This window comes from Bicyclus anynana, chromosome 1 (assembly GCF_947172395.1).
Source record: "Bicyclus anynana chromosome 1, ilBicAnyn1.1, whole genome shotgun sequence".
Classification (NCBI taxonomy): domain Eukaryota; kingdom Metazoa; phylum Arthropoda; class Insecta; order Lepidoptera; family Nymphalidae; genus Bicyclus; species Bicyclus anynana.
In genome coordinates, this window is record NC_069083.1 from 9,192,729 (window position 1) to 9,213,854 (window position 21,126).

General features: G+C 35.3%; 1 protein-coding gene across 1 annotated transcript; it reads right to left on the reverse strand.

Annotated features, from left to right (window-relative positions):
* Positions 1-1,363: 1,363 nt before the first annotated feature.
* LOC112049608 (Golgi phosphoprotein 3 homolog sauron) lies at positions 1,364-19,263 on the reverse strand. The gene is made up of 5 exons (XM_024087562.2): positions 18,812-19,263; positions 18,577-18,724; positions 17,669-17,767; positions 16,367-16,542; positions 1,364-12,442 (listed from the first exon to the last, which is right to left on the reverse strand). The coding sequence occupies exons 1-5, from the start codon at positions 18,995-18,997 to the stop codon at positions 12,194-12,196; spliced, it is 858 nt and encodes a 285-aa protein (XP_023943330.1). The 5' UTR covers positions 18,998-19,263; the 3' UTR covers positions 1,364-12,193.
* Positions 19,264-21,126: the final 1,863 nt, after the last annotated feature.

Below are 21,126 nucleotides of genomic sequence, written 5' to 3' on the forward strand. Positions count from 1 at the left end.
TCTCGTTTTTTTTTCATTATTTATTTCAATCTCATCGTTTTGCATTGTCCGACTCACAGACTAACCTAGTCTCCACTAACGCCTCAAACAGTATGGGTAAGTATGTAAGTATACCTTAAAATAATTTACTGTCGCAATTATTAGAAATGCGAAAGTAAGTCTGTCTGTCTGTCACCTTTTCACGGCTAAACGTCTGAACCGATCAAGACGAATTTTGGTATAATGGTAAATGGGACCTTGGAGCAAAAAATATGACCCTTAATTAAAAATAGAAAGCAATGAAATAGGGGTTGAAAGATTGTATGGAATCTTTCATTGTTAGAGTAACAGTTTTAAAAATTTGTTCATAAATCATAAAAAATACGAAATATAATGTGATTCGAGAATTTTTAAAATACAATCCTTAAAGTGGTGAAATAAGAGTTTATATTATTTCGAACGAACGAACGAAATACGAACGAAGACGCTGGCGTCCGCTAGTATAGAAATATTAAATAATAGCACAACAATATGTAAGGAATATTATATTTTAATAATTTTCAATAGTGTGTACATAATTATCTTAATATTAACTTTATACATTTATTATCAGCATCACTATCGATTTTAAATTATAATCATTTATAAATATTAATTAAATTACCCCACAAAAGATTGGTTTACAATAATGCTGATGACATTGATCTACAAAAACTTATAATAACAAACATACTGATTAAGTTTTCGACCTAGAGACAACAAGAAAACAGCTTTTTGGCATGTACATCGACTAATGTTTTTAAAAAAAATGCTATTTTATTGACAGACTACTAAAAAGGAGAAAGTTCATGTTTAGATGCATATATCTATACTAATATTATAATTGCTAAAGTAGATCTGTCTGTCTGTTACCTTTAGTACTTTTTGACCTTAAAATAAAAATAGGAGTGAAAAGTGCTTAATTTTTAGTTACAGTTTTAAAAATTTGTTCATAAATCATAAAAAATATGAAATATAATGTGATTCAAGAATTTTTAAAGTTCAACATTTAAAGTGATGAAATAGGGATTGAAAGTTTACATTGATTTCCACGCGGACGAAGTCGCGGGCGTCCGCTAATGTCACATAGAAACAAATACGAATATTGAAGCGAAGCTTCTATACGGTTGAATTAATAATATAAGAGCTTCCTATGAAAGCTCAGTTATTAATATACTCATACCTACCTAATACCTAAACCTATATACATTTAAAATAATATTTGTAAATACTTACTACCAATTTGTAGCTTAATGATTTTATTTATATAGCTGATTTTACTCATGATTGGATAATAGTTTATTTCCTAAGCTTACCGATATAGATTTTTTTGTAGCTAGTGACATGTACCTACCTAACTTGAAATTATAGTTCTGGTTATAATTAACATTTTCGTATTATACCTACAGAAAAATAGGTACTAGCAATACACATGTTTACAGAATAATGTAAGCATTTGCAATATTTTGATAGGGTATAATTTTAAACCTACTATATATTTGATCTTACACGTTTTACACACATTAAAAAATTGTTCTCTCTTGTCTCTAGCACGATATGACGGAAATATATTTTTTTATTTAAATCATTATTTGTTTAATCTATACTACCTACATAGAATTTCCAAGAACAAAATCATTTAGCTTAACAATTTACGTGAAACTTCTAGTTATAAGTCGCTTACTTACAGCATAATTTTATTAAATTTTTTACCGACTTCACAGGGAGGAGGTTCTCATCTCAAGTTCATTGGTATGTTTTTTTTATATTGGTAAAAGTGCGAGCCCTGGACCTTTCGGTTTTACCCAGGACGATGCAATGCCCCGGCGCCTTTAAGCTCAGGGCGCCCTTGAATCCTTACCTACTAAACTTTCGAAAAACTGTGAATCGAAGTCGTGATTTTTTTCGAGTCATCAACAGCCTGTATTCGTCCACTGCTGGACATAGGCCTTTCCGAGAGCGCGCCACCACACACGATCCTCCGCCTTCCTCATCCAGCCACTTCCCACTACCTTCTTGATGTCGTCGGACCATCTAGCTGGAGGGCGTCCTACACTGCGTTTGCTAGTACGCGGTCTCCACTCCAGAACACGTCTGCCCCAGCGGCCATCTGTTCTACGACAGATATGGCCCGCCCACTGCCACTTCAGTTTGCTAATTCTTTGGGCTACATCAATTATTTTCGTTCTCCTACGGATTTCCTCGTTCCGGATTTTATCCTTCAGAGAGACTCCTAACATAGCCCTTTCCATAGCTCGCTGAGCGACTTTAAATTTGTGGATAAGGCCAATAGTCAGTGTCCACGTTTCCGCTCCATACGTCATAACAGGCAAGACACACTCATTAAAGACTTTTGTCTTCAGGCTTTGGGGTATTGACGAATTGAAGACCCGACGCAATTTCCCAAATGCTGCCCAACCAAGCTGAATTCTTCTGTCAGCTTCCTTGTCGAAGTTATTCCTACCTAGTTGTATCATTTGACCGAGGTAGTTGTATTCCTGAACAACTTCGATGCTGGCATTATCGATAATTATGGGCATCGTGGTTTTTTCGAGTACCCACTTAAAAAATGAATGATGTATCAGGAGTAAGTCGAATGTCAATAAACTATTTAGTACGGGTCTATGAAGTGGTTAAATTTTATTTCATTTTAGTACCACTCATACTGATGTCCTTTACGTCAGTAAATCATGTCAAATGTATATAACGGCTAGTCATTGTATAATGCGAAATTATTTTAGTTTTACTGTTTAGGTAGTAGTGGGGCCCCATGTTTTTATTTACACCAGAGCCCTTGGTTATCTAGCAACGCCACTGGGTTTTACTTTATTGCTTACGGCATCTGCCATTGTAGGTTAATACAAGCGATTCCGAGCGTGTTGAGGTCGAAAACGATGACCCAGCGTAACCGGGGTTTTCAGCCAAAATTTGACAATGATCATGACAGTCATGCTTCATTCTGTGGCCGTCCATCATGGCTGATCATGGCTGATAGTGTAGATAAACAATGACTTCATTTTACAATATCTCAATATGAGTTTCAATTCATATTAGGTACATATTAAAAGTTCATTTTTTCACTTCCAATTTTATGATTCATTCGTTGTTAATTTCTGACTATACCTACTTATCAAGAGCTTTTGCAAAAAAAACAACGGAAAACCATATACAGGCAGCATAATTTCATACTTTTTATACTATTTTATCTAAATTTGTACCGGATGCTATTAACTAAGGCCAGACCGTGATATTTAATTGCTGTATTAGAAACGAATAATTCTTATTTTACACTCGTATAATATTTTCTACACTATGTAAGCCTACACACCACGACATAATATCCTGAGACAAGAAAAAGACAAATGTCGACAATAGCGGGGCAAATATACAACAATCAACATATCGCTGTCTTTTCTTGCGATGGTACCTACGAAAGAGAGAGCTACACCGTGCGAGGCTTGGGACCTTCGTACCTTTAATTTTAAGTTTTCGACTAATTATCACCAATATCTAACAAATAAATAAAATAACATTACCTTGCATTACAAAAGTAGGTACTTGTAAACTAAGTCTAATTGAAATAAATGAATTGACTGAAATATTTCCGCTGCTATTGGTCTAATAAAACATGTCTTTTTCATTGCACCAGATACGAGTATGTCGTTGACGCATGCTAGGCCTACTGGAGAACGCGTCAATTAAATATTAAGCCATGTAGCTAACTAAATATATAATCTGTGGAGCTCTATGTGTATAGCTATATAGCTTTATCTCTCTCACGATCCTTGAAAATTATTTTTCAGGTTGTAAATTATAATAAATATTAAAACATAAAATAATACTTTATATTAATTCATAATTGAATGACAGATAATCTAATTAATACAAATACTCGTACGAGTATATTAATTCAAATTTTAGTATTAAATCCATCATTTGGTTTATAAAATCGTTCAGTTATTTTTCTCAAGTCAGATTAATTGTATAAAAATATCTATAGAAATTATTTTTACAAAATAAGTAAGTGTATTTTCATATCTTAAGTTATGCGCCTCGAGATACATCGCGAAGACATTAAAGACTTATTGTCGACCAATATATCAAATATCGCTATCTCTTTCGTCCTATCGCAACAAAAGAGAAAGCGATATTTACGATTTGGCGCTATTGGTCGACCGTCTTTTTCTTTTCAGGAGATATGACGTGGTGGGCATCGTAGGCCTACTGGCAAGGCAAAATGAAATATGCTAGCATTGGTATTGCATAATTACAACCAAGTTATTAATTTAATGCTAGCCACCCACCGGCCAATGTGCCACCATGCCTGTATCGCTAACGGTTTGACATCCAAAGATTTTATACTATTAGATATGTCACTCAGCGCGTCGAAACTAAGGCGGATAAAAGTGGCTAATTGTCGTCTGCTTTTGATCTTTCAGGCACACTATTTTGCAGTGTTTGTGAAAAGACCGACAAAGGTTCCGAATTCCGACACAAGCGACGGCAGCGCCAAGCCATCCAAGCAATTAAATAGAACTACGAAAGTTAGTTAAACAAATAATACCTAAATATTGTCTGTAAGTAAACACAAAATAGGGCATGTGTGCGCTCAGTGGAGTGACTAATTTCGGATCACTTTTTGCAGTGATTTTGTAGGCACGTAACATATCTAATAGTAATCTTTGACACATCCGATAAAACTGATAGTGGGTTGGTTGCGATGTGCATGACGTCATACAGATCGCACCAATACACGATCAGTTTCATCGGATTTCAAGCCATTAGCGCTGCCGGCATGTGGTCATACCGGACCATGGATTGCTAGCATAACACAAACTACAAATCACAGCGATAGCTTGTGATGGCCTGACACAGCGGCAATAGCTTACGAGTCCGTCTGAAGGCACACAATGCGTTGCGGCGCCGCATCGCAAAAATTTCACTGTATCAGCGGGCACACGAGCGGCGCGGCGCCGAAACGTTGTTATGTCGCAGCGTTTGACAGAGCAGGGGCATGCGTTGAGGCAGCGGCGGTGCGGCGCCAGAGAGGTGTCGCTGCGTCATCTTACACAGAAATATCTGTGGCATGTCACACGATGCGCTCCGGCGCCGCACCGGACTTGCAACCACCGAGAAGAGGCGGGGAGGGGGACATGCGTTGCGATGTCGGAGCGGCACCGGTCAGTTGTTTATGCGTCACAACATTACTTTATTAACAGACTGGCCAACGGCGCCGCTGCGACATAATAACATTGCAGCGCGCCACACCGCTCGTGTGCCCACTGATACGGTGAAATCTTTGCGATGCAGCGCCGCAACACATCGTGAGCCCCCGCTCAGTCTGTAAATCCTTGAAACGCATAAACTGAGCAGTGCCGCTCCGACGTCGCAACGCATTCACCGCTCCCCGCCTCGTCTCGGTGGTTGCAAGTCCGGTGCGGCACCGGAGTGACATGCCACATATAAATCTATGTAAGATAACGCAGCGAACACCGCTCCGGCGCCGCAACGCATCGTGCCCTCGCTCTTCATCTTGTTACAACAGCTACTAACGAAACCTTAATGTCGCCAACGTGTAGACAGCCTAACCAACCATCTGAAAGGCCTGTAGAGCCAGCATTAATATATTTAAAAATTACGATGGTTTGACCTTCACAAGCTTTTAGCTTAGACCATAAATTAAATAACAATACTTATATACCAACAATTTTTAACAAATCAGGAAAGGAAACATAATATTGTGTTCTAAATGTAATATATTCATAACAACTTTTGAATTACTTACAAAGATAAAGGCAGACGAAAAAATATGATAAATTAAAATAAGCGGAACTATGGCATTTTTTACAGTCTGTGTAATTTCTTTACAGTTATATTAATTTTAATAATTACATAATTATGTAGAAATTATTAGCTGACACTTGATCAGTTAACCACCAGTGAACCAGTACAGTAGAACCACGCTATAGTGTATGAAGCGAAGCACGTGAGGTCACAATAATAAAGTGCCTATAAATAACATTTAACATGAATAATCATAGATGTGCAAAACGTTTAAATATGGTGGTAAAAAAGTCAAGATAATAAAATTATAGGTATATTTAATTAAAACATATTTATCATTTCTAAGTAGTTAAATCCTTTTAATATTCGCTGTGGGAATTGACTGAGATATTAGGTCACACGGAGACGAAATATTTCACAATAGTTAATTACTTTTATACCAAACCAATACAACCACTTTTTCTTTTAGGTTTTGGGAAATTATCTATACTAAAGCCATACTCGAACAATACTGTCTACTAACAGACAAATTAAAAATGAGGGTAAAAATCACTAGTATTTTCACACCTAATAATTTAAATGAAAATAATATAAAGGATCACTGAGAAAACAAAGAAAAAAAAACTTCTACGATTTATTACATAAAACTCTCTAACGCTTTGCTTACTAGTGAATTAGACAGTCAACTTCACGGACTTATATTTAGTAGACGCCGCTAGTTTAAATCAAATCAAATGATCAACTTATTACAAACATGTTCACTATCATATATGATCAAAGACTGGACTACGCTATCTCAAGTAGATTGACGATACCTGTTTTAAGGACCATAACTTTTCCCAAGATTAATATATACCTTTTATTATAATTATTTATAAATATGAGCATAATTTGCGAAAATTATAATCTAAAGTGTCCGCATGGGTCAAAAATCATTTCCATCGACATGGTATTTAGAATGACAGATTTTGAAAAAAAAAAACATTGTTCAAATTGTTCAAAAATCAATACAGAAACTAAAATAAGACGAAGAGTTGAATAGGCGCAGTGTATACTTGGCACGCTTAGATGGACGGCACGCGGTATCTAACTATATACAGGTCCGTGGCAGGCTTACATATCGTTATAACTAAATATTTTACAACCTATTTCACACCGATCGTGGCATTTATTTTAATTTTTAACTCTGTTGGATAAGAACCAACAAAATTATAGATATACTTTGTCTATAGTATGCGCGTTATCATCTGAGTCGTCCGGTCATAAAAGTCAAAAAAGATAGGAATGTGCAGCGCGCCTACCTGCGCACCCTAATTATCGATAAACGGCTACCTGCGCACGTGCTAATGATGAGTCAATAATGATTTGGACGATTCTGATTGGTCGGTTTCTAATGTAATTGCATTGCGTATTTTATTTGCTATAAATGTGTTTACTGCAATTAAATAAATACATTCATGTGTTACTCGTTGCGCACTATGGATACTTTATTTTCTAACGTTGATCTGAAGAAATTACATGGCGATATTAGCCCTCAAGCTCGAACACTGATTCACAACGTATTCCTGTTTCTCAATGAATTGAAAAGTTTATTTAGTTAATAATTATATAATATGAAATATGTATTATATTAAATCAAATATTGTTAATTTTTTTAATTTTGTGAACAAGATACGATAATAAACTTTACTTATCGATAATATGTCTTTCATTGTTACACCCTTCACTAGACGGCTCCATAAGACCCATAAGTGCAAGCGAGATAGATATAGAGAAATGATTTATGGCCCTAAGACTCAGTTGTTAACGATAGTAGTATAGTTTTAATAGGTTATGTGGTAGACCCGCACCCCCAGTTTAGGCTAAGTTACATACGAGTAAGAAGAGTTTCTTAAATCTGACCGACAGTAACTTTGTTAACCGTCACATCCAAGAAACTCCCTGTAGGTCAACAGTAGTATCTAAGATAAGACCTACTACTATTGTAACTTAGCCATTGATTAATGTGCAGGTCAGAGAACAATATACAACACTATAGGTTACTGTTAATTGTAAATTCGTGCAGGTCAGAGAATAATATACAATACTATAGGTTACTATAGTTACGTTAAATTTTACAATAGAATATTTAATTAATCTACCACAATAATTTTATTATATTACGTGACATAAATTAAACCTAAAGCAAGGTCTCAATAATCAACATACTAAGTTGTGTGGAGCGGATGGGTAGCGCGTACACTGGTACGCATAATTAATTTACGCGTGTCGGAACCGTCATGTCCTTACCTGCAGCTTCGAATATACTCTTGGAGAACGCGTACACCGCGAGCTAGCTCGAGCTGTCTAGCCGTCAGTTGGTTTTTGGTCGCGCGTCAAAGTAAACGCACACGACCAGGTACGCTATATTTGGACAGCAAAATGAATAGACACAGAATTAATGGGGTTCACGGAGCGCTTTATATCGATTGACCTCGCGTACAGGTTCGCGGCGGTCCGTACAGGAGCTGTAAGAGTATCCAATGCACGCGTGGACAGGGACGCGCTATCTGTACGCACTTTTAACCCGTGTAATGGTGCGTACGGATAGCGCGTACACTTGTACGCGTAACTGCAAGTATGGGCATGGTGTTCCAGACACGCGTAAACTGACTACGCGTAATGTACGCGCTATCTACGCGTTATCCGTATCCGCGTTTTAAGAAAGAAAATTGCAGAGATATCAATCTATCAAAAATAAAATCAATTGATATCTGCAAATATTCATTTATTTATATATGCGCACATATATACTTGTGATTGATGCAAATGGTAAATGTATCTTGCCTATTTGGCATGCAAATTTTAATAGAATTAATTTAATAATACTTACTACTTAGTATGTATTTCTAAATTAATTCAAATATTAATTTAGACATCATTTAAAATCTACATCTTAACAATTTTATTAGTAAGCATTTTATAATTTTATCATTAACAATTCCAATCAATACAGATACAGTTTCATCTACCACTTTCGCTCGCACACAATCTATGTCTCATCTCAATGGCCTTGCTTGTTTTATGAATACGCAAAATATAAGTAAAACTAACAATTATTTCAAGTAAATTACTTTAACACATACGGAAGTAATGAAAATAATAAAAATAACTAATTTTTAGGGTTATGTACAAGTAGACATTAAATATAGGATTTTTTTATTTAAAGGTAAAGTTTAATTTAGATACTTTACAATGAAGGAGTTAAATGACGCCAATATCTATAAGAAATCCTTAATAATAATTGATATATTTAAGTTACATAACTATATCAAATAGTATAATTTATTTTATACATAATATTTGCTAAGTAATTTTTACATTATACCATAAAAATTAAGCCACTTAACAAAAATTTTGGAGTTTCAAAGGTGAATCTATATACAGGGTGCTCGGGAGTATTTCCCATAATTTCAAGGTGTTGACGAGTCCACTTATAGGAGCCGAACTGCATAGTGAACATTTTTTTACTAAAAAGAAAACTTTGTTTTCATACAAATTAATTTAAATAATTCCGACTATCCATGTAACACACGCCTTTATCTATCCTTGCATTTTGAAATACGTCAGACTTGGCTACGTCATAATTATAAGGGACATATATTACAATCTATTTACAAAAAAAAATATTATTTATCCCGAAAATATTAATTTTAGAACACTTGATGTGTTGTGTTGTATTTAATTAATTTTCGGTAAAGAATATAACCACAGAGTTATAGAAAATACTCTCGAGCACCTTGTGTATACTAAAATTTTACATTATTTCAATAAGAATATTCCTTGTGGCCATTTCATTCTCAGAGAATGAACATAGCATAAATGCCAATAAGTGCCATTGTGTGACACACTTTGACATGTTTAATTTAATAATACATATATTAGCAATGATTACAGACTAACATTTAACATATAGACAATATATTTTACACATATACAAATATGTATATATAAAATAAACCACATGCGTAACTACAATTCGCTAGGCAAACTAAAATGTATTATGTACATATCATATTCTGTAATCATAGTATATAGTATATAGAAGTCATAACTATTCGCATTAAACAATCCGAATATGTCGAAATTTTTCCATTATGATGAAAAGAGTTTCTGACACATAAATGGTCATTCCATCTAAATTATCGACAGTCTGGATTAAAAAAAATATTTACGTAAGTATAGTAAGGACCTTATTACCAGGTCGTCACTCAATATTTAACTTCATTCTTATAGTCCAAATGTGAATGGCTTTTTACAAAACTGTTTCTAGGGCAGCTCTAGTTACGCATATGGAAAGGACCTCAAACACCTCTAATACAACTATACAATTTAATACACACGGTGTTATTTTAAGAGCAGGCAGACCTCTTAAGGATATGATAAAATAAAAAATAATTATGTAACCATGGTCAACTGAACATTTTATGCAAATCAATTAAATAATTTGTTGATTTCAGACAAACTGACTAAAGAATATTGCCCACCGGCCCATACCTATACATAGACAACCCCCGTAAAAAAAGTATATGGAAATGATAATAAATGATGTATAAATAAGGATGTGGTTAAATAATCGCCTTAATAAAAATATGTTTCTTACAGAAAAATATTTTTTTTATCATAATATAGGGCAAAATGTTCGCCAGTGTAGAAAAGCGGCGAAGTAACATTTGAATCTGTATTATTTTTTTCTGTTACCAACAAGCTTATTACACACACACAAGAAAACGAACAAAAAAGCCTTCAAAAAAGATCGTAAAACTCAGGCTGTATGGTCATCTTCATCGTCAATCTTAGCTTGTCCTTGTCGTGGATTAAAATGTCGTAATACGTTGTAGCAAACTGTTTTGATAAAGATCTCATTATTAAAGTAGAATTATCAAGATTTTTTTAGATATAAATTTCCGGGTGGTTATGGTAGGCCTGGGCCGGGGATGAGCATACCCTTTTCTCTATATTCATGGTTAGTTTTTACCTATTCTAAAATAACAGCCAGTATCGCTTCGTGCCCTTCACACTGGCTTGTGCATTTCTTTGACATATGAGCAAGGACATGTACCAGTTAAACACTGCTACAGCGTTATAGTTATTCTATTCAGGGAAGTCTGTTTTCTTTTGTATGTAGTGGTACGGTAGATTAAGATCGTGTGTGTATAACCTGAAGAAACATTATCACTGCAGACCATAGACGAATTGTACCTGCCTCGCTAGACATTACCCCTCTATCAAAGTATAAGATCAACGATCTAACGCGTTTATAAGTACTGTTTCTATAAAATCGATTTTTCATTGTTGTAATCATTTTCTTCATGTAAAGAGTTTCCTAAAAATGTAGGTTGGTATAGTTAAATGCCATAAAAAACTGTCAACAACTTCTAGTTTACTAAAAGATGAAGTTACGTTTAATTTGTAAGTATTTCTAACTGAATTATAGCAATAAAAGCAATATCTAAAAAGGACCCAAGTCTTCAGCCAAAACAATAAATCAACGATAAGAAACAAAACAGCAAGTAATTGAATATCCTGTGTAACGAGTCTAAACGATGTCTATGTTTGTTGTTACAGTAAAAAAATTACATATTTCTGTTTTGCGTATCAAATTTATAGTTGTGTGTAGTGTAAGGATGTAAAATATATGGTGAAATATTTTCAATGAGTGAGTTTACCTCGTGCCCCTCAAATATAGACAGACAATTTTGTTGGTGAACTTGGGTGCAATACAAGTCCAAAGGTAGCTTCAGACCCACGCACACACATTCAGTTTTACACACCAACTTGCCTATCAAGCTTCTTGTCTGTACACTTTACCACTGTATCCAAAGCCAAGCAGACTTCCTGGAATAGACTGACTATAGCAGCATTGTCTAAGCCCAAAGTTCCACAAATGCCTTTGTTAGACAAACCCAGTGTCAAGGGACAACAACTTATAATAATAATTAGTTTTTACGTAAATGTTATTTAATATTTGTAGCATTCAATGGACACTGTATATAATTTTAATTAATTACATAAAGAAATCTACATTTTGTGCCTCGTTTAGATTTAGTATCAACAATATTCTGTTAGTAGGTAATGACAAAATCATTCATCAATGAACAGCTCATCACACGAGGTTTCAATTTCACATGATCGTTCAACTTAATACTGAACTAAAATTCAAATAAACACATTAACATCTATGTACAAATAAAGGTATACAAGTATACATATTAATATTACATTTAATTGTTTTTTTTCATTGCACTGAATTCGTACACTCGAAATTTTCGCCACTTACTGAAGTGAATTGATATACAATTCATATGTTCAGTTTCACCTCGTTAAGGTAGAGGTAGAGGGCACGCCGGCGCTATTTGGTGAATGCGGCGAACACTGCCCACATGATCTCGCAGGCATCGGGGCGCATGGCCTCGGCCTCGAAGTCTAGGTCGAGGAGCGCGCGTACTCGCCGCGTAGCCAACTCGTAGTCCTCGTCGGAGAGCGGCGCGAACGCGTTCTCGAGGACGTCGGCGGAGTGCGCCAGCATCAGCAGCGCTAGCGAGCGCTTGTCGGCGTGCGCCACGTCCACTATGGAGCGACGAAGCGCCGCTTCTTGCACCTGCAACCGCCATATTGGCCTTCGTCAGTACACTAGCAGACTCCCTGCGGATTCAACCGCGTGCGCGTAGTTCCCGTTCCCGTGGCAATTCGGGGATAAGATAAAGCCTATGACAGTCACAAGTAACGTAGTAAAATAATTCTCAAAATCGGTTCAGTAGATCCAGAGAATAAAACCTCGCGATGCTGTCCAAGATCTTAAAGAGGTTTACTTGGAAGATGTAGAGGTTCATTCTACCCATATATGTCTGATGGTTTTTACGCAGCATCGTACCGAAATGCTAAACCGCTTTGCGGCAAATCTGTGCCGGTGACCAGCCCTGACAGATGCCTATACCGTCAGACCAGAAATACTTGTAAAATAAAAATGATAAAATCCTAAACTAGCTCGAGCTGGGAATCAAATCCGTATGTAAGTGTCTGTATGCGGCTACTGAAGAAATTTGGCTGAAATTTGAAATGGAAATAGATTTTACTCTGGATTAACACATAGGCATTCATCCCGAAAAAGTCCATGGTTCCCGTGGAATTTGTAAAAGAAAATTTACGCGGTCAAGTCGCAAGCGTCCGGTAGTATAACATATAATATGCTAGGTACTCTATATTCTAGAAAAAAATCATGGTCCCGAAGGATCTATGAAGAACTGAATTTCACGTGGACGAAGTCGCATTCGCTAGATATTATAATTCAGTAGATAAAGCAGCGTTAGCGCAGCGTGGAGAGTCTAAGATCAATATACCCCCCTATAAACACAAGGCCTCCCTTGCCTTGTAGTGGTGCCATTGAAAATGGGATGATTATAATAAACGGAGCTTTTTATTTTGTATTTTATCAACATTGTTAAAAATTAAAAAAAAAAAAATAATAGATTAAAAACGGAACTTCAATCAATGGTCTTCAATCAATGGCTGCGACAAACACCTTAAGAAGCTTTCACTTAACTGCTGGATCATAGGTCGGATACAGAAGGAAGGCAATTATTCTAGAGACAGCGCGTATTGTGAGAAGGTTTCTCTCTCTGGAGACCTGACCACTTCACTTGGGCACTGAAATATTGGATACCCACAACGGGAGGGTAGAATTTTTTTTTATAAATTTTTAATAATGTTTTGTATTATGTTATTAACATTGTTAAAAAAATAAATAAAGGACAAATGAGTAAAAAAGGAACAATGCATCTGGTGATTTTAAATTTGGCGCCATTAAAAAATGTTTGTTAATTTGACACGCCCCACATTTAGCATCGATTAATAAATTTCATCATGATGCATCACATGAACTTTGTTATTTTAAAATATAGTTTAAGGTCATCTGTTTACTACATCTCTACTTGTTGAAATGCAAATGTGTTACAATAACCATATATATCTATTTTAAACTTCAATAGCCACATGTTAATACACACATTTGTATTAAGTAGTAATAACGTTTAGTATGGAAAATTCGATTTACATTTTGCATTGTTAAAGCAATTAGTTAACTTATCTCATAACCTAACCTAACAATAATTTTATGTAAAATATGCAATGTAGTTCCCATTACTGTCACAATTTATCTTATAATATTCACTGATAATGTAGTTGGTGAAAGAATTTTTAAAATCGGTTTAGCCATGAAAGTGTCACAAACATAATCGATTTACCCATATCTTTACTAATATTATAAAGAGGAAAGACTGTTTGTTTGCATTGAATATGCTATGAAACTACTGGATCGATGCGAAGAATTCTTTCACGATTGGAAAGCTACATTATCAGCGAGTAACATGGCTATATTTTATTCCCGTACTACTCTCACAGGAATGGGAACTAAACTAGCGAAACCGCGTGGTATCTGCTATAAAGCTTGCTTTGTAAATTTCGTCTGTATTTTTTAATTAAATATTAGTATTAGTAGTACTTTGACGGCCTCCGTGGCGCAGTGGTATGCGCGGTGGATATACAAGACGGAGGCCCTGGGTTCGACCCCGGCTGGGCAGACTGAGATTTTCTTAATTTGTCCAGGTCTGGCTGGTGAGAGGCTTCGGCCGTGGCTAGTTACCACCCTACCGACAAAGACGTACCGCCAAGCGATTTAGCGTTCCGGTACGATGTCGTGTAGAAACCAAAAGGGGTGTGGTTTTTCATCCTCCTCTTAACAAGTTAGCCCGCTTCCACCTTAGATTGCATCGTCACTTACCATCAGGTGAGATTGCAGTCATGGGCTAACTTGTAAAGAATATATAATAAAAAAAAAAATAAAAAAAAAAAAACTTACCATAAATGGGTAAAAGTAAACGAGTATTTGATACTATCTAGGTAGGATAAGTAAACATTATCCAAAAATCTTGTAACACACATTATGTGTATCACTAATAGTTGATTCATTAATCAATAAAGTAATATTTGTTAAATAGTATCATTGCATGTTATCATTCCATTAAATCAAACAATGTCTTAATGGACATGAGACACAAATATTTTGCCAATAATACACTATATATTATGTATATGAAATAGCCTGCTGTGTTAAGGCCAGGCATCTTCAGATCCGCAACGGACGCATCGAATCAAACGGATTTTAATATTCTTTGTATAGAAGTCATACAAGTGTGTCCACTGATTTGCATAGTACAGATCACATTGAACAGATTTTATGTACAGTAAAATTAAAAATCCGTTTGATGCGATGTGTCTGATACGTACGATAAAGATCTGTGGACGTCTACCGTTAATCTAGTGAGCCTTTGGGTCATGAGTCTTCATTGAAATCCTAGGTTAGGCTATGAGATTTTAACTTTTTTTGCAAGAAATTCCCAGCAGCAGAATTGGGAAGTTGGTGGTGTAGTCCTCTGTTACCATGTTAAGTCAACCCTCCCAGTCATAATCATTAACATCTGAGAGTGCTGTTTTAAACATTATCACCTTCTGTGGAGCATACAGGAGGCCTGTCTTTGTAGTGGGCCATTCGAATTAACTTATTCCTGGGACAATTTTACTTTTTATAATCCACTCAAAGCACAATCCATTAAGTAGTAAATTTTCACTATTTTTTAAATGTTCGTGGTGGCTGTTGATTCAGCTGCAACGATAATTTCCATAGGTAAAACTAATCACATTTTCATTCAACATGTTGAGTTTTGGATAGAAATTTGGCAGGGAGTCCACCAGTCCACCATTTAAATTAGAAAGTGGTCTATGAGAAAAACAAAGTTTGGGAACCTCTGAATTAGTCAATGGTATTGATGTAGTAGGAGCATATTCTATGCTAAGCTACGAGTATAGTATTCAATATACATTTTTTACAACACACACACACACACACACACACACACACACACACACACACACACACACACACACACACACACACACACACACACACACAGAAATATACATCTCTGCAAGTCTTGGATTTGTTACTGAAACCTTTTGAACTCTTTAGCTATGCAAATGTTTAGGTAATTATAACAGTAATTCATAATAGCTATTAAAACAGTTGCTTTTAATAATACAGCTGACCACTGAAGACAACTGAGGTATTTTTTTAGTTTAAATTAATTTATTCAATATTGCAATGCTATATACTGACACAACTACTATAAAGATATCGTCGTCATCAACCCATATTCGGCTCACTGCTGAGCTCGAGTCTCCTCTCAGAATGAGAAGGGTTAGGCCAGTAGTCTACCACGCTGGCCCAATGCGGATTGGCAGACTTCACACACGCAGAGAATTAAGATAATTCTCTGGTATGCAGGTTTCCTCACAATGTTTTCCTTCACCGATTGAGAAACGTGATATTTAATTTCTTAAAATGCACACAACTGAAAAGTTGGAGGGAGGGGTCATATCCACTGGGCTATCACGGCTTATGCCCCGGAATGATATAAAGATATAGCCTACTATAATATTATTAAATTTAATAGATACTGAATACACATACCTTTTTAACCAAACGGCACTTAACCACATTATCAGTAAGTGGATGTGTAGTCATATCAAACAATAGGAAATTTTGTTTCTCAGTTGTAAGTACTCCTTTTTCTACTAAATTTTTTGCAAGCCTCTCTCGTACATTTTTTAATTGATATTTCAATTTCATAGGATTCCATGTTTCACCTGTAAAAATATAATAAGTTTAGTAGTATATTTATTAAATTATTTTCATAATAATTGCATTATAGCTTTTCATGTTATTTGTTGATATATCCGCATTGTAAGTATTGGACGGATCGCAACATATGGATCGTAATATTTATATAGGAGGTCATACAAGCAAAATAAGAAATCTGTTAATGAATCAGGGAATCAAACTTTAAAATCCTTGGTCAAAATTAGTGATTTGCCAATCTTACATATGAATTTACAGATATTCTAAGGAGCAGAACTTTTTTCACTTTTTTGGCAAATTTAACAGATCTTTAAGCTTAATTGTTTACTTCTATAAAGAAATTCTCTCAACTCATGTACTAAAAACCATACACAAGCTGTTTCCCAGTGTCTGTGTCTTAACTGTAAACAAAATAAAACAAAGACCTGCACAATGCAAGTCAAAACATGTTCTGACTGTTGTTGTAGGGGTTGTAGCGTCAACTATTGTTTTAAGGTCTCACATACACACTGACATTGATTAAGTAACTTAAGATCTGTATCCATGGATCTTTACAATTAATATCTGTAATTCACAAATGAGTATCATGATATCACAGATATAACATTTTAACAATCCAACACATTACTAGTCCAATGAAATGTTCATTTATAGACACAAAGCTGAAAATATACCCCTAAAGGTCATGAAATTATCTAGAATAAAGATTTTTATGCCAGAAATTCTTTCTATCATCATATGTGAGTTGGATCAAAGAAAACTGTTTATTTTCCAATATAAACAATCATATTTCCATGCCACAATTTTCCCACCACCAATTTTCTCATTAAACAAAGCTATCATTTATCATTAATAATCTCATTCAGGGTCTCAAATGAAAGCATCATTCGAGACCCCACTTGAGTATACATGCTGATATTTGGTAATCCTTCCCTACTTTCACCCCCCCACAACTTTTTAATGGCTTAATCAATTTTCATCAAACACTAAGAACACTAGCACATAAGTCATCTTTAGTACAAAAAAAAAACAAATTGAAATTGCTACATCCATTCGGGAGCTATGATGCCAGACACACAGACAGATAAACAAGTCAAACTTATAACAATAATCAGGTAAATTTTTAAAACATACCACTGAGATATTCTATCCAACTTTGGACTGTCTCTGGTGGATCAGTATCTTTCATGTGTTTCAATGCTTCATCTAACAACACATCACCAGTTGGAGTGTCTACAAAAAATTAAAACAATATTACAACTTCATCTAATTACTAAATAAAATATTAAAATAACTTTGTATATTAAACACAGCAGCTTACGATGAATTTAATATCTACTGGATGCTGGCAGCTCAAACCCATGTTGTTTGAAAGTCAACACCAACATTACAATAGCATTACAAGAGGTCAATGTCCAGCAGTGGACTTTCATCAGTTGATAATGGTGAACACAATGATGATGATATTAAATCTAATAGGGTAATATCGCTTAATAGAGTAGTTGACGCATAAATTTAAATATAAACAATTTAATTTCGCATAGTACATGGCATTAGGGTTTGAAATGTAGCAAAATCCCTGTCATCCATTTTTTGATGTCACAGTGTTAATAGATAAATAAATGTCAAACAAAGGCATAATTCGTGTCGACCAGCAGAACTGGCGATAGACAGGCCACATGCTAAGGGACACAATAGGAAAGTGGAGCATACTGGTGATGGAATGGTACCCTAGAGATGTCAGAAGGAATCAGGGCAAACAGTTCCTCAGATGGGAGAACAACATAAAACTCACGGCAGGACCAAACTGGTGGACGGTCTAGATAGAGAGCAGTGGAAGGTGCTGAAGGAGGCCTATGCCAAAACGCACAGTGTTAAGACATAAGAGATATTGTATAAAAAAACTATAATGGTTAAAAAAGGGCCTTGAATTATGGTTTTCAAACAATTGTTATCAACATTAATTATGAATATCCCAGATTCTACTATTCCATCCCGGCTGTATACTATTCGCTGGTTAAAGGTTTACAAGGTAGTATTACCTGATTTCACAATAACTTTTCTAGACAATAATCCTTTTCTTCTCATGCCAGCTCTCTCCAATTCAACACGTCCTCTTAATCCTAATTCTATCAAGATACAGCCCCTGAGGCCGCTAGATATGCAATCATTCCAAAAAGATGTGTAACCCTGAAACAAACGAATAAAATAGTTCAACCTGTAAGTCATATTCTGTTCAACTGCTTACATTTTCAATAACGAAAACAGAAACCATACTTCTTTGTCTTTTAACCCTAACAGTAGTACTTCTTCCATGAGAGTTAATCGAGTTTCCTTTGAATCGCCGTCATCAAAATTTTTATCGTTCCTCTTATCGTCCACATCGTTGTTTTCTCTGCTTCCATCAGAATTATTTTCTTTTGCAACATGTTTTCGCTGCACCAACCCTTCGGTGCGATTCATTTTTGCGTATAGACACTGTATTAAACTCAAAACACTGTATTTTAGCAGCAAAAGAATTATTCTTCAGAATAGTGAGTAAACTAAACGTCGACCATTGCCACACGACGACGTATGTTGTGAAGAAAAAACATGGCCGAACACAACATCAAACGTTCCTTTCTCTCCATTTAGAAAATTTTATTAATAATCCAGAATCACACCACAAGTGAACTGTAGGTAGTCTAAATTAGGTATTTATTAGAAATCTAATAAAAATATTGGTTGTAAATTACGGTTGTTGATACTGTAAAAGCCGCTTTCAATTTTTTTTAATGTGGCAACAACGAGATATGGGCTGGCAACTGTCAAAGTGACGTGTTGATCGCTGGTGCTTAATCTAAATGGTTTTTGTATGGAAAAATTTGAAAAAGTAATTTATAAAAATTTCAATATCATTCTGTGCTTTTCCAAAATACAAATAAACTGGACTTTAAAGAATCTCTAAAAATAAAAAATATATTAAAACTTTGTTTAATAACTATCCGTCGTCAAAAATTAAGCTCGCTTATGAATTTAATATGTAAAAATGATTATGGAAAAATCAATAATAAATACACAAGTAATCTGCTTGTGAATACGATTTGTTATGCAATTCTAAATGCTTAACTGTTTTTTTTTACTTGTTTTTTTAATTGTTTTTGATTTCATTAGAATAAGTTGTTGAAAACCAACGCACATTCCTGAAGAAAAATGCTACTCTATTTCCTTTGTCACTTATTAGGCATTATTTGTGTTTTGTGTCTTATTTTGTCATTTTTTCATTTATTTATTATTCTACAAAAAACACATTTGAATTAAGCCTAACCATAGCGCAATACAAACCACATTTGGTTTTACTGTGCACTGAATGAATTCTGATTACGATCATATATAAAAAGGGTTTTAAAAGGTATAATAAATTTCAATGATTCAATTTGCTTTTAAAACGCGCTACTTATTTTAAATGTCCCGCTATACAACGCCACAGACTATAGTATACTAAGGCACCAGCGCTGATGGCGCCATCTGCGATTAGTTTTCACCGGCCAACCCCGGTTAAATATGCTCTTTGACATAAGGCTGATTACACACTACTACATTTGACTCGAGGCTAATAGGCCATACAGACTACTTTAATATTTTAGTCGAGTACAAACAATTTTTGGTAGGCCTAGTTCGGACTATTTAAGTATTTTACTCGAGCACGAACGATTTTTGGGCGGTAAATCCAAAAATCGTCCGTACTTGACTAAAATACTACATAAAGTAGTACGAACTAGGCATATTGGCTGTGAATTCAAGCTGTGTCGTCTATGTGAGCTTCTGTGTCTTTGACAATAATAGTAGCCCAGTGGTTAAGACCTCTGCCTTCGATTCCGGAAGGTGTGGGTTCGAATTATTCCGTCCGGGGCATGCACTTTTCAGTTGTGAGCATTTTATGAAATTAAATATCACGTGTCTCAAACGGTAAAGGAAAAACATCGTGAGGAAACTTGCATACCAGAGAATTTTCATAATAATTGTCTGCGTGTGTGAAGACTGGCAATCCGCATTGGGCCAGCGTGATGGACTATTGGCCTAACCCCACTCATTCTGAGAGGAGACTCGAGCTCGGCGGTGAGCCGAATATGGGTTGATAATGATGAAAAAATAATGATATAGTTTTTACACTTTCTGAACACACAACTCCACATTAGAGATAGTGGCGTAGCGTGCCTTGGGGGGCCCTGTGTCAAAATTAGTTGAGGGGCCCAATAGACGAATGGCAAACGAAAGATCTGTAGTTTTATATTTATCCTAATCCTTTTACCATAAAGTATAGCCGGTAATAAAGTATTTATTGTAACATACTGCAGGAATGTTGAAATAAACAATGAGAATGTCTAAATTTCTAATTTTCATATTTATTCTTTCTATAGATGTTAACATTTTACAAATTTTTGCTTTCACAAAACATTAATACAATTGATACGTCGGTAGCTACGCCCTTGATTGTAGACAATATTTAGGTATTATTCGACGCGCTAGTGACATATCTAATAAATGACATATCATCGATATAAATCATTAGATGGGCGGTGGGGCCCTCCGTATTAAAGAACGCACAATTT

What these genes read in the sequence shown, in the direction of transcription:
- LOC112049608 (XM_024087562.2), bottom strand. Translation starts at nt 18,997, where the DNA reads ATGAATCGCACCGAAGGGTTGGTGCAGCGAAAACATGTTGCAAAAGAA. An exon ending in TAGGGTTAAAAGACAAAGAA is followed by an intron (nt 18,725 to 18,811) that starts GTATGGTTTCTG and finishes CGTTTGTTTCAG; the next exon opens with GGTTACACATCTTTTTGGAA. An exon ending in AAAAGTTATTGTGAAATCAG is followed by an intron (nt 17,768 to 18,576) that starts GTAATACTACCT and finishes AATTTTTTGTAG; the next exon opens with ACACTCCAACTGGTGATGTG.